Consider the following 13804-nt stretch of genomic DNA (forward strand, 5'->3'; position numbering starts at 1 on the left):
GCCATGCGCGCCATAATTTGCGCGGAATTTTGTAGTTTATACAGTTTAAACACCCTCTACCGTTCATTTCAAAAGCTTTCATACATTTTATTCAGCCTAAGCAGTCGACGCTTGAATTTGACAGCAATAATCCGGCAGTCACATCCCCTTTTTATCAAATCTAATTTCAAGTGTTTTTTTTAGAATGACTCTATATCATTTTGGAAACTGTCTTGCATTGGTAAAATAAAAATTTATCATTTTTCGTTTGATGTATAAAGAAATCAAATTTATTTTAGAGCTACATTCCATTTTGGATAGTCTACAAGTATTGCGGACTGTAAGCACACAATTTTCTGTTTTTGAGAACCCAGTTTTCTAGCTGTTCTTAAATAGTTAATTTTCGAATGTTTTTTTGCAGTTCTGAATATGGAGCTTTCTGGAAATGTGTCCAAGCTGGAGGAGTATATGCATTAACACAACTAGGCAAAATGCTTCTTCTGGCTACGTTCTTCCCTACTTCTGGAGATTACTTACAGGATGATCCTGATAATTTCTCTCCTGTAAGTTTATTTCTCCCCAGTTTTCTTATAAAAGAAAAATAACCAGTTTTTTTATTATTTTTATAGCTTCAAGAATTGTTGAAGTGCACAGTTGATTTGATTGACTTGATTGGTTTAAGTGTTGTCATGTCCAGAATAGCTGGCAAAGGGCATACAAAAGTGTTGATTGCAGGGCTTGGCTGGGCTGGTGCTGAATTAGTTTTAAGTCGTCTATTAGAATTGTGGGTTGGAGCGCGCGGAACTGAATTCGATTGGAAGTACATCCAGAAGAGTTTCGAAGCAAATATTTCAATTGTAAGTGAAACTTGGGATCTAAAATTTTTATTGACTGTGGTTAACATTTTTTATTTCTGAAAAGGTTCATTTCCTTTCTGTTACTGCCTTAGTTTGGCTTCACTCACGCCATGATTTACCAAAACAACTGGTACCAGCAGTCGTCATCCTGATTGGTTTTCATAGTTACAAATCTGTGATTTGTGACATGATATCGCACGTTTTGCACATGTATTCTTGGTCACTTCTTGCATTTAAAGCTGTCTTTTCAGTGACAATGGCTTTAATTGTTCTCCACATTTATGGAGGCGTTGCATCATTGGCAGCTTAACGTTATATGATTTGTCTTTATTCTAGTTCAAATTACATCTCAGACATTGAATTCTTTTAGCGACATTCTTCGTATCTTTGGCTACCGGGTGTTTGATCGATAAGCCGGACGCTCTTTAGGTTCACTAGTCCACTCTAGTGTAGAATTGTAGAATGTCTCAAGAGACCCAAGAGTTTTCTGTGAAAGAAGTGTTACAGTTTATTCATGATTCTTTACGATTTATGCGAGCTTCCGGTACTCTTCCTCGTGACTGGACTACGAAAGATTCAGCAGATTTGAACCTTTATATCCCTGGCTTCCGCAATCAGCCGGTTGTGCGACTGGTGGACAACGTGGTGAAGCATGCGAAATGTGAGGCGACCGATACGGGCATCTACAACTTGAGCCAACTAAGTGATGTTGTAAAACTTCTTCAACAATCTCTACATTCGAAACTCGAATTAATGGCCGATCAAGGCATATTTGATCCAATTGTTCCTTGGATTGGATCGATCGTTGCAGAGAATAAGAACACCGTTGCCAAATTGTGGACAGAGATCAAACCGGTGCAAAACAAAGAAACAATTCAAATTGTGGAAGCAGAGGCTGATACGGCAATCGTCGAAGAAGATGACTCTAACAATAAATCATTAGGTTCGAATGAGGTCGTGATCCATGTAGTGGATGATGTTAGAGGAGGCCAGAAAGACTTTTCTTTGCCAGTAAATTTTTTTAATACTTTCTACTTTCTCCAAAACATTCCATTTTAATGCGCAGTAATATGTCTTTTAGGCCAACATCTTACTCGAGAAGATGCCTTACTTCGCAAAAGCCACAAGAGGTATTTTTGTGAGAGTGTATTCCAATGGAGAAATTTAATAATTACGGCTATAATGCCGAATTCCATCATTTCCAAATACAGGTCAACTTTTGTCTGATGTTGACATAACTGTCCACTGTGATGTGCATATTTTTGAATGGTTGACTAGATGGATGATTTCACCTAATAACCCTCCACTACTTGGTCAGTCGCTGCTTCTAAAAATATTTCCATATTTTCTTACTCTACCTCCTTATTATTTTAATCAGAGCCTTCGAATGTGGTACCAGTTTTGCTTTCCGCTGCATTCTTGGAAACGGAAACGCTGGTAGAAGAATGCTTAAATTTTTGTCACAACCAGACTAATCAGATTTTAGACGCTAAACAAAGCTTCAGCTGCCTCAACGATCAGCTCATCGAAAAGTATAAAACTATTAGTCAAGGTTGAAATTTATGTTATTATGTCACGTTGATATTGTCACGAAAGGCTTGCAGCAAAATTTACCGCTGCCGAAGTGGAGCAATTAGGACATCAGAGATCTTCTCTTCAAGCGAGATTATATGCGTTTTTTATAGTAGACTTGTGCTCAACAAAGACTAATCCGAAAAGAGGAATTTTCAAAACAGCCGCTACTCTCTTTCAGTGTGTGCACTGTGGCAATTTACTTACCGAAGAAGTTCAATCAAAGGTTCCCTGTACTTCTGGCCGAGTAATATTGACCAAGACTGGTCAACTAGTTTACCGCCATCAAAGGTAAACTGACAATTATGTTGGCTTCAATCTATGCTTCTTATAATTGTGGAAACTTTAGGGACACAAGTTGGAATCTGACAGAATATATTCAAAATTTAAAAATAACTCTGAAAACTTGGCGCCGAGTTTATTGGAGACTTTGGTCCCAAACGCATTTTCTAGAGTGTTCGAGTTGTAGCATGCCGTTTGCTGCTACAGATTTCATGAAATGTCTATTCCATCCTGAAAGCAGTCATTACATGGGAACTACTCGGAACAAAGGAAATTTTCAACCCATTGGCAAGTACTCGTGCTGCCAACAACAAGTTCTACGATTTGCAACTGTCCCCAATCACCATGTAATATTACCTCTATCACTCATTGAATTTATTAATTCAATGAAATCACACCTTTCTATTTTTGGCGATTAAGGGATGCCGAATGAAGGAGCATACAGTATCGTGCCTCAATTTGGAACAAATTCAAGTAACAACTGTTTGCCGACAGTTTTCAGAGTTTATTCACGTTGCGGGACCTCCTAAAGTTATCCAAGCCACAGTTGGTTAGTATTGTAACCTTAAAATAAAACTAAAATAAAATTACTGGATATGCTTTTCGGAAGACAAAGATCCATCAAAAGCACCCCGACTACTGGGCAACGATGAAGAAGTAGTGCCACGATTTACTCTGGGATTGCAGAGCCGTCCAAGAAGACATTTGGTACCATTACCATGGCAACTCGATCAATATACCAACAAAGATATCAGTAATGCTATGCTTTCTCAAAGTTCAAATCTTATATTCTACTTGGATTTCCTATTTCTCTTAGATCGTCCGAAAACTGCTTCCAGTTCTCAGGACAGCGTTTCCACAACCGGAAGCGCGGAGTCGGATGAAAAATTCCGCAAAGTAGTCAATGTGCTCGATCCTCATTCGCTATGCTATGAAGATGACGAAGATATGCAAGAAGACGAAGTAGAAGATCCGTCAGGAACATCTATGAATAAGCCGGCGAAAGCTTTAGGAAGAGATGGGTTGAAAAGAATAAGCTATCCACAAATGCTTGGTATGCGTCGGAAATTTTCTTCGCGTAGAGAATTCAAAATTAAACCAATACCACCGGTGAAGTAAGTCCAAATTTTTAAATTCAATACTTCCATTAAAAAAATGGGGAAAAAAACACTTTCTTTCTTCAGAGAAATTGACTTGCGCTGGAATCCTTGTCTATCGACCCGAACGAATCAAGACAGTCAACGTTATTTGGAGGAGGAAATGTTTCGACGGATAGTTAACCAACTGGCTCCTCCTCAGTGGCAGAAAGCTCGCTCTCCGGTTGGTGGTCTTTTCGCCAAAATTCATCGTATTCTACAAGAAAAAGCTTTACGAGAAGCAAGACGAGCAAAAATGCTTCCATCTGCTACATCAATCAGCACGGCTATGACCGCTGCTCTAGCGGCTCGGAAATTTAAAGCACATCTCCACTCAACGGCAAATCCCATCTAGATAACCCTTTGATTAGTTTGCAAGCTTAAATACTAGATATAAAGAAACATTCACAGTTGTACTAATGGTACAGTTTAATTTAAATAATCAAGGTATTGTACTAATCGCTTGCATGGTTTATAAATAGTAACACAAATGTGCACTAATAATATTTGGAATTTACGGTGATGTTTAAAGAGGACTGACATATACTTGACTAGAAAGATTGCTTGCTCGAATTGAAAGTAAATAAAAATTGTCACCGGTTACAAGCCATATTACAGGTTAAATTCTACCTATCCGTAGTAAGTTCGCGATAGCATTAGACTAAAGTAAAAACCTGATTTTGAGATCAATTTCAAATTAAGCTGTTCTCCTCCACATCGGCTTCGATGATAAAAGATGATGATTCTAAGCACTTCAAATATGATTCAGACGATTTGCTTATTCGATTTATGTTAGCTTGATGGGGATGTGAAATAGTATTCCATTCGTCACTTCCGTTAAACCGCGATCTTCTTTCCTTATTAGGAACCTGATCAACACAGCCGCTGGGCTGAATAGTCGATGGCTGAGGCTCCCTTTAAAATTAATATGCCATTTAATATGAGAAATACAATTTTTGATCTGAAGAACTTACCGACAAAGAACGCAAACAATTATGTATGAACTAGCAGATCCAACGGCAGCGAATGCGATTCCTATTAAAAGTAATGTAGAAGTGCTCGCCTCTGCGCTTATAACCTCGGTCCAATAACGATCACACTGTAAATGCCAGCAGACCGTACGATTGAGCTCATCTAAAAAAAAAAGATTACATAATACTAATAAGAATCTATGGCTCTATAGAAATCATTACTTCCTCACCTCTCAGATGTAAAAATTGTTGATTGCTCAAACGTAGAATTAGACCAGTAGTACACATGCCAATCAACCGGGCGCATTCCGAACGAAGTTGAATGAAGTCTTCGTCTCGACAAGAGCTCTGTTTCTGCCTGATACGTTCAGATAGTTCTTCTTCTTTAGAGGTTGAAGGCAACATCGTCTCTGGATTGACGTCACTTGTATTGTTGGTACGGCACTGAGTAACCGTTTGATTAGAGACCGGTTTCGCGAGACTGGAAGGCGCTGGGGAACAGCAGTGCATCTGTGGTAGTTGCGACGGAAGAATTAGCCAACCCTTTCTCTTGCATTGTTCATCGTTTGTCAGGCAAATATCTGCTTGCTGATTATAACGGCTGAGAGCATGTGCTCGAGGGGTGGCTTTCACTAAAGCTGTAATTGTTTGTTGCTGTTCTCTAGGATTTTGGAATTCACTGGTTTGATTTTGGTTCTTTGATATTTCTGCTAAGTGAAGCACCTCACAGCGTATCAAATCACAAAAGTCAGCAGGACAAACACTATCCTCTGTCTAGAAATAACACAAAGAGGTTTGAGAAATTATTAGTCCAAAACCCATTCATAATCATGATAATATTCTGTTTTACTAGTTGAAGTTTGTCTTGATGTTTCTTTAACATGTGAAGGTCAAGGAAAGGCTCTCTATGGAATGATTTTCCACAGAGAGAACAGCTCCATTTCCTGGGATCAACTTGGAATTTTGATTGATGAATTACATGGTAAATGTCCCGTTCTGGATGCAGGGGACAACTCAATGGAATGTCTACTTTAAACTTGTTAAACAATGGAATCCATTTCTGTATAATAAGATCAAATGAGTTTTGAGTTCTGTAAAATTATAAATAAATTACTTTCACCTTTGAAACAAAATTTCTGACTAGAAAAGAGAATTCTCTTGAACATCCTATTGATGGATGGCTGGACTCTGGCCACGGCAATAATGACGAGACCATTAGAAGTATTATCTAGTTACGTAAACAATATCTTTATTAATAACCAAAACCTTCAATGCGAGTCTTAATTAAATTTATTCAGATGCATACCACACATACCGACGGATGTACGATCTACGATGCACATATACTTAAACGTGTACATTACCTTAAAATTGATGAATGATTTCATCTCGAAATTGAGAGTTAAAAATTACAATTGTTCTGTTTACATGATGTGAGCAAAAGATTATTTTGTACAATTGTTTGAAATCACGCCCATGTTTCGATTATTTCTTACTCAAACATGCCATCATCATAGAATTTCGGATCGATCCAACATTCTAATTCTATTCGGCAGATGGCGAAATATACCCTCCGTCAGATGTCGTTGCGCCTTGTTTTCTTTTTTAGGCCCTCTTCAACATTTAGGAAGAGATCCCCTACTTCGAGTCTAGAAGATTCGTTAAACATTTGAAATTTAAGGAGTAAATTGTATTGATATCATAAGTAATAAGTTAAGTAAAAAATGCCGAAGAAATTTGATGGTGAAAACTCCAAAGTGGCCGTAGCCAAGGCCCGTAAGGAAGCAGTCAAACAAGCAGAACATAAGAAAAAGGAAGAGAAAAAAGAAGAAGAATATTGGAAAGATGATGATAAAAATGTTCAGAAGAAATTACAACGTAAAGATGAAAAGGAGAAGAAAAGAATAGAACAACTGGTAACTGTTAAATCAATCACATTGTGGTGATAAGATTCAGCTTATACATAATGTTGTTACTGTTGGGTGAGTTAGGAAAAGAAAAATGAACTCAAATCTTTGGCCGACCAAGAAATGGCATCAATTAAAGTGCAACCCAAGCAAGCATCGAGCAAAATTTCTCGCCTTCAAATTCAGGTACTATTGTAATCTATTATTTACAGTTATAAAATCACAAGTATTTTTTAAATAAAAAAAAATTCATTTCTGGTAGGCTGAATTGGAGAAAAGAGAGGCTGCTGCCAAAGGAAAGGGAGCACCATCTAAAGTTGTACCAGTTGAAGATCTGGAAGCCCCAATTCCAGAAAATATTAATAGGGTGGTAATTGATGGTGAAGTGGCAAGCTCAGTTGATGAAGCTATTCAAGTTCTAAGGTAATTTTCATTTTAAAACTTATATCTCATTTGTTGAATTCAATGTTGGAATTTCCTAATGTAGAATTGCCGACTCTCCTGCTGATATTGAGCGTCACCCTGAAAAACGAATGAAAGCCTCGTATACATCTTTTGAAGAAAGAAATCTACCACGTCTTCGCGAAGAAAATCCAAATATGCGTCTTTCACAAATAAAACAAATGTTACACAGGTAAGCTTGTGATTTTCAAGTCAAACACCATTAACCTATAACTTATTTAATAATTTGTTTCTATAGAGAATGGCTTAAAAGCCCAGAAAATCCTCTAAATGCATCCCAATTACAGTACAATAAAAAAGCTTAAAGTATATTTAGCTTGCTTGCACATCCACTCTTTGACCATTATGTGTGTTCTATGAAGTTTTCAAATTCCAGCTCTTTATAATTTAATACTTTAAAGAATACAAAGTCAAAGAAGAGTGTCAATCACGATGTGTTTTGTGGAGAAATTGATGAAATCTCATTTTATTTCGTTTTAATGGCAGGTTAACATGTAAAAATCTGTTGTCTGAAATCATCATTCGTTTATTAATATGTTTTCAATGGAATAGAACCGTAATTTTGTAAAGTGTAATCGATTCCATATTTGTGGGCTACTCACTGATGTCCGCTATAATCGTGATGCAGCAAAATATCGATATAGGATATTGGATTATGCAACGTTTTCGTCAGCAAAGTTCTTGGTTACTGCTGTTGACGACATTCTTTATTACCTTAAACCGACTTCTGTCTGCGCGCCCAACTCAATGTGATTATGCTAACTGCGCATATTCAATGACGCATACAAAAACAGCAGGAAGCGGAAGCCAATACTAAGTCAAGCTTATCCCCCGTGTCTTATTTTTATTTATTTATTTTTACCGAATCTATGCGATAACAAATTTAAAATTTCCGAACCAGTTATATTTCGAAGCGAAAGGGTTATGAGTTATGACTTATGAGTCTTATAGCTAATCCATTTGACCTAATTTTTTAATACCTAAATAATGTACTAAGAAATGTACCTTCACTAAACTTCCAGACTTGTTACTATAAATATTCTGTTTAATATCTCACTTATTATCTTGATAATGAATTTGTGCAGATAATTTCGATGGGAGGTTTTTTTAAATTGCGTATTTAAATTTTGAATAATTGTGCTGCGTTGTCAGTTAGTCAAAATAACGCGACATCTACTGGCATTTTTAGCCTTCACTCATTCAAAAGAGTTTGTTTTCGTGTTGTTAGACCCAGTTTTATTCAAGTAGCCAGTCGTCATATGTATCACGTTGAGATGACAAAACAGATTATGCGAATGTCACATTGGTTTAAGGTTTGTTGCATAACATTATTTTTTTCCCAAATTTGTGGTGCTGTTCGAGATTTGCAAGCTCATCCTGTGGTTCTGGGTAAGAAATGCTTTCACATTATTTTCTAACTTAACTGGATCAAAACTTGAATATTCGCATTAAATACGTCGTTATTGTGTAATAGTTCCAGGTGATGGTGGTAGTCAAATAGAAGGGAAGCTTGATAAACCTACTTCTGTTCACTATGTTTGCTCCAAGAAGACTGATTACTGGTTCAGTTTATGGCTGAACATGGAACTTTTAGTTCCAATAGTAATTGATTGCTGGGTTGACAATATGAAACTGACTTATGATAATATTACCAGAACAACTACAAACAATCCTGGTGTCGACATAAGAATTCCTGATTTTGGCAATTCAACATCAGTGGAATGGATTGATCCTAGTAAGGCTTCAGCTGGAAATTATTTTGCCACCATCGCTGAAAGCATACTCAAATTTGGCTATGAAAGAAATGTTTCTTTGAGAGGAGCACCATATGATTTCAGGAAAGCACCAAGTAAGAAATATTTTTTTTTCATTCTTTTGTCAAATAGTTCTTAGTGTTTATTTAAAAATGTTTAGATGAACTTCAAGACTTCTTTGTGAACATGAAAGCTCTTGTGGAAGATACATTCACTCAAACAAATGGACAGAAGATTGTATTTATTACTCACAGTATGGGATCTCCCATGACTCTCTACTTTTTAAACCGTCAGACACAAGAATGGAAGAATAAATACATCAAAACATGGATTTCTCTGGCTGGTTGTTGGGGTGGAACTATTAAAGCTTTAAAAGTATTTGCCCAAGGTCTGCACTAATCAAGTATATTCAGAGTAATATTTTGCATACTAAATATATGTTGCTCATTGCAGGAGATAACCTTGGAGTGCGTGTATTGAGTGAAACTGCGTTGCGCGAACAACAAAGGTAGCCTTTTTTTTCTTTGTTTTTAGCTTAAGCTTTTAGCTAAACCTTTTTCTTTTTTGTTTCTTATTTACGGCGTCCCTTTTTATTTCAAACAACCCAAAAGAACAAGTCCGAGTTTATCTTGGTTGATGCCGTCTGACAAGTTCTGGACAACGGATGAAGTGATGGTTCAGACTTCAAGTCGGAATTACACTATTCAAGATTATCAAGACTTCTTCCTGTAAGATACCCATGGTTATATAATGCTTTTGAATTCCTCTTTTGAGAGAAAGATGTTTTGTTTGTTCGTCTCCCTCATTCAGAGATATTGATTTCCCGCTCGGATATGATATGTGGCAGGACACGCATCCTTTGGTGCACGATTTGACAGCACCAGGCGTAGAGATCCATTGCATAGTATGTTCACTTGATAGCAGTTTTATCTACCCCCTCATTCATCTTCATTCGTTTGTTTATTTTTTGTGCAGTTCGGAACGGGTGTAGATACAGCTGAGCGTCTAGTCTACAGTAAGTCAACACCACTTGGTAAAGCCACTATCATTATGGGAGATGGCGATGGCACTGTCAATGTTCGCAGTCTTGCTGCCTGTAGTAAATGGACCAAGGAGCAGTCACAACCCGTCTACGTCCAAGCATTTCCGAAAAGAGACCACATGGCTGTACTCTATGTAATTATTCCTCCATTACGTTTATTCCGGTCGTGACCTATTCTCATTATTAATTTCTTTTTTTTTTTTTTAACATACACGACAGGATCCAGTCATATTAGATTACATTCAGCGAGTTGTTGCCATTAACCCACAAAATGAGGTAGACGAGAATTGAACCGGTTTGCATATTACCTTTTACTTTCGTTAATAACTCAACTAAAGTTTTCTCCTTGTAAAACGTGATACCCATTCTTGATTTGGTAAAATTCGACATCTCATTTACAACACGTATCGTGTCATTCTAAGAGTAGTAATATAAATTGTACATTCATTTATTGAACCTAACCCACAGCCTAAGCTATATACTTAGATAAAATACAATTGATTTGAAAATGAAATTCTTCGCTATTTATTTCCATCTCATTCGTGTTAATTCTTCTGAGGAGTGTGCATGTGAGGTTAAGAGTGGATGACAAAATAGGTTCCTAAAATTAAAATTGGGGATGAGGGGTGTGAGGACTACGCCGTATCGCGTGACACAAAATGCTACTCAACTGTTTAATTGTTTGTCTCCCTTTTACCCAACGCGTCCTATCAGGATGGGTTGGATTTAAAAAACAAAGGGGTTAGAACCATTGAAAACTAACTGCAAGAGAAAAACCACCCGATAAAGCGGTATTCAAGTCCATTTAAATTGGAAGTGAACGGGTAGGGGATGAACACATCGGTTTGAGGTTTTAAACGATACGGAATGGGACCTAGTCTATCTATCAGTCAGCCGCATTTACAGTTACAGCAGCGGGTTGAGCCGGCGGAGCAGTGGAGGCTGTCGTAGTTGAGGACTTGTCGGCAGCTAGCAAAACAGTATGTTGACCACCTGCAGAGGCCAAAAGGACCAGTCGGTTCTCTAACGCCTTGCCCTTAATAGTCGTCGGCTCCAACACATCATCTTCATGACCGAGACCGAGCTGGCCATTCGTGCCCATACCCCAGGAAAATGCCATTCCTAAAACACAATACAACAATTCAGAACACGGCTTAATTTCAAGAATTTAAAAAGTTTATCTTACCAGATTCTGTGACAGCCAAAGAAACAGATTCACCAGCAGTCACTTCGACACATTTCTGTGATTGAAGAGCAGGGATTGGCGTGGGGATCGCTAAGTCCTTGGCATCAGCACCCATACCCAATCGTCCGTATTCCTTTCGGCCAAGACTGTATACCTGACCTGTAAAAAATAAAAAGGAGTTGAAGATTAAAAAGGTTTTAAAAAAACTCTGTAAATTTTCTCTTTACCATTCTCGTCCAAGGCAAGTGTGTGATGCTGGCCACAGGAAATGCTCAGCCAACGATGACCCTTGAACCCATCGGAAACTTCAGGTTGGAAACGAGCGTCTTGGCTTGGTAATCCTATTTTTTTAGGGGAAAACAGGAGATTATCAGTCACACTCAAAAGAATAAAAAAGGCTTTGTTTGCTAAGTACCAAGTTGATTGTAGTTGTTCAGACCAAAGACATAAATGAGGCCAGTTTCTTTAGCACGGGCAAATGTGGCATAAGATCCTGTCCAAACATTATCGATAACAATCCGCCTCTTGCCCTTTCCCAACGCGACCGGCTGTGGAGTGAGTAGATAACTTTTGCCTTTTCGACCTCCTCGATTGGAGAAAACTTCAGCAACGCGACCCAACTGGCCCTGTTCGGCGCAACCACAAGTATAAACCTGTCCGTCGGAAGTAAGACATACTAGATGGTCGGCACCAGAAGCGATTTGTGTCATGGGGATGCCCTCCAGAATAGGAACTGGTAACTTCTGCGAACCAGATTCGTTCAATCCCATAGGCCCGTGAGAATCCTGTCATCAACACAAAAATTTGGTTAAGTTGAAAAATTCCATATGGCATAAAGAGAATGTATATTACGCGGAATGTGCCCCAGATAAAACAACGTCCATCTTCTAGTAAAGCAGCAGTGTGCGAATCTCCCGCCGATATTAACGTGGCTTTGCCGGGCAATTTGACTAGTCCAGGTTCAAATTCACTTCCTTCTTCGCTAGTGTCACGGCCTAAGGCTCCTTCATCATTACACCCAAAAGTGTAAATTTCACCTGAAAATAAAATCATAAAATTAGACTGTTTCTCCTAGAAAAATACGAATAAATTGTAAACTAACCTTTACTAGTAAGGCAGACCGTGTGCATACCACCGGCAATTACATCTATTACGTCTTTGACTTTATCCACTAATGCAGGTCGACTCTTCTCCAAAACATCAGGACCTAATCCAAGTTGGCCTACGTCCCCTTGGCCCATGGAGAGAACCATGCCGGTTCCTCGTGTGTGTCGGAATGGGACAACTATTTCAACTAGAAATGAATGCTGGTTACTGAAATGTTCCAAATAAATCAGGTTTTTTAATTATTTTCCATACTTTTAGGTTTCTTAGAAGCTACAACTTCTTTGACAGCCTTTGTTCGCTTTCTAGTTTCAGCAATCTCTGCTTTCTTTTTGCCAGTATCTTTTTTCTCTTTGACATCTTCTGCAGGGCTTTCTTCAGATGAGGATTCCACTTCAGAGGTTGACGATGCCTTCTTTGCTTTAGTAGCAGCAGCCTTTTTCTTTTCTGGTGTGGCCACTCTAGATACAAATATTCAAAAAATATTTAGTAAAAGGATTTTAAATGTTTAAAGACAGCAGTCAACATGATTTACTTGGGAACTTTAGAGATAGGTGCTTTGCCTGTTAGATCTTTCCTGGCCTTGACTGGTGAAGGTTTGGGCTTTGGAACCTTCACTACTTTTGTGACTGCTGTTGTTTCTTTGGCAACTGTTTTGGCAACCCGTTTAGCCTTTGGTGGTGGTGGTGCCTCATCTTCCGATTCTTCTGTTTTCTTTGCTTTACTTTTGGAAGCAGCTGGCGCTGCTTTGGGTGCTGCTTTAGCTGCTTTGGGTGCTGCTTTAGCTACTTTGGGTGATGCTTTAGCTACTTTTGGTGCTGCTTTTTTTGGTGCTGCTTTTGGTTTAGCAGGTTCAGCAGCTGGTACATCCTTGGCTGGTTTCACTGCTTTCTCTGTAACTTTTTTCACAGGGCTTTGGTCTGGACTAGCGGCAACTTTGGCTTTCTTGGGGGCTGCCTTTGGCTTTCCAGCGGGTTTGGCAGCTGCCTTTGCTGCTGGCTTGGCTGCTTCCACAGGTTTGTCTTCAACTTCAGCAACCTAAAAAGAAAAATACAAATTTAAGAATATACTTTTGTGGAAATGTCAAAAACACATACATGGCATATTTCCAAAAATCATACATAAAAAAATTAAGATCAACAGTTAGTTTCTAAAAAACCCAAAGCTAGTTGTGAAAATGTTTTCCCAAAGGTATGTCGAAGCTCAACAATGCTAACGGTTTCATGTGGACAACACAATACCGGCATCTACACACTATCGAGCCCCTGCTATTATTTCCAACAAACACTTAATAATGCAAAAAATATACATACCTTCCGTTTAACCATTTTTATTTGATATTATTTCACGTGACAAAACGAAATATAACTTGGCGGGAATACGACTGACGATGAATGAATGTCACCGATAGAGCACTTTTGGTTCGAGAGTCGGAACTAGTCAGAAAAAAAGATTGAAAAGTCTAGGGGGCGCTTGAACACGCGGGTCAGGCAGAGTTGCCATATTTTCCCGCTTCACTTTCGCCGTTTTCAAATATTTTTGCTATCGATAT

General features: G+C 38.3%; 4 protein-coding genes across 5 annotated transcripts; 2 read left to right on the plus strand and 2 right to left on the minus strand.

The window, feature by feature from the left end:
- The first annotated feature begins 60 nt into the window (after window positions 1–60).
- On the plus strand, window positions 61–4485 carry LOC124191170 (SANT and BTB domain regulator of class switch recombination-like). Of its 2 annotated transcripts, XM_046584209.1 has the most exons (15): window positions 61–220; window positions 279–319; window positions 401–542; window positions 609–836; window positions 901–1139; window positions 1580–1847; window positions 1918–1966; window positions 2048–2149; window positions 2215–2368; window positions 2433–2699; window positions 2758–3037; window positions 3111–3240; window positions 3301–3444; window positions 3508–3805; window positions 3875–4429. In XM_046584209.1, the coding sequence occupies exons 1-15, from the start codon at window positions 185–187 to the stop codon at window positions 4179–4181; spliced, it is 2685 nt and encodes an 894-aa protein (XP_046440165.1). In that variant the 5' UTR covers window positions 61–184; the 3' UTR covers window positions 4182–4429. The 2 variants fall into 2 exon arrangements, with proteins under 2 accessions (XP_046440165.1, XP_046440164.1); XM_046584208.1 differs by lacking the exons at window positions 61–220; window positions 279–319; window positions 401–542; window positions 609–836; window positions 901–1139 and having other exon boundaries at window positions 1155–1847; window positions 3307–3444; window positions 3875–4485.
- LOC124191189 lies at window positions 4231–6346 on the minus strand. The gene is made up of 6 exons (XM_046584243.1): window positions 6162–6346; window positions 5918–6025; window positions 5648–5857; window positions 5028–5571; window positions 4801–4960; window positions 4231–4741 (listed from the first exon to the last, which is right to left on the minus strand). Exons 1-6 carry the CDS (start codon window positions 6183–6185, stop codon window positions 4519–4521), a joined length of 1269 nt encoding a protein of 422 aa, XP_046440199.1. The 5' UTR covers window positions 6186–6346; the 3' UTR covers window positions 4231–4518.
- A 42-nt stretch (window positions 6347–6388) lies between these two features.
- Window positions 6389–10476, plus strand: LOC124191207 (phospholipase A2 group XV-like). Its single transcript, XM_046584266.1, has 13 exons — window positions 6389–6713; window positions 6789–6890; window positions 6967–7127; window positions 7192–7338; window positions 7405–7467; window positions 8512–8555; window positions 8641–9015; window positions 9081–9308; window positions 9374–9428; window positions 9532–9648; window positions 9731–9824; window positions 9896–10096; window positions 10182–10476. Exons 1-13 carry the CDS (start codon window positions 6522–6524, stop codon window positions 10251–10253), a joined length of 1851 nt encoding a protein of 616 aa, XP_046440222.1. The 5' UTR covers window positions 6389–6521; the 3' UTR covers window positions 10254–10476.
- Window positions 10464–13723, minus strand: LOC124191174 (regulator of chromosome condensation-like). Its single transcript, XM_046584213.1, has 9 exons — window positions 13566–13723; window positions 12788–13290; window positions 12508–12713; window positions 12251–12442; window positions 12001–12185; window positions 11564–11933; window positions 11376–11489; window positions 11149–11307; window positions 10464–11084 (listed from the first exon to the last, which is right to left on the minus strand). Exons 1-9 carry the CDS (start codon window positions 13578–13580, stop codon window positions 10849–10851), a joined length of 1980 nt encoding a protein of 659 aa, XP_046440169.1. The 5' UTR covers window positions 13581–13723; the 3' UTR covers window positions 10464–10848.
- Window positions 13724–13804: the final 81 nt, after the last annotated feature.

This window comes from Daphnia pulex, chromosome 3 (assembly GCF_021134715.1).
Source record: "Daphnia pulex isolate KAP4 chromosome 3, ASM2113471v1".
In the NCBI taxonomy this organism is placed as follows: Eukaryota; Metazoa; Arthropoda; class Branchiopoda; order Diplostraca; family Daphniidae; genus Daphnia; species Daphnia pulex.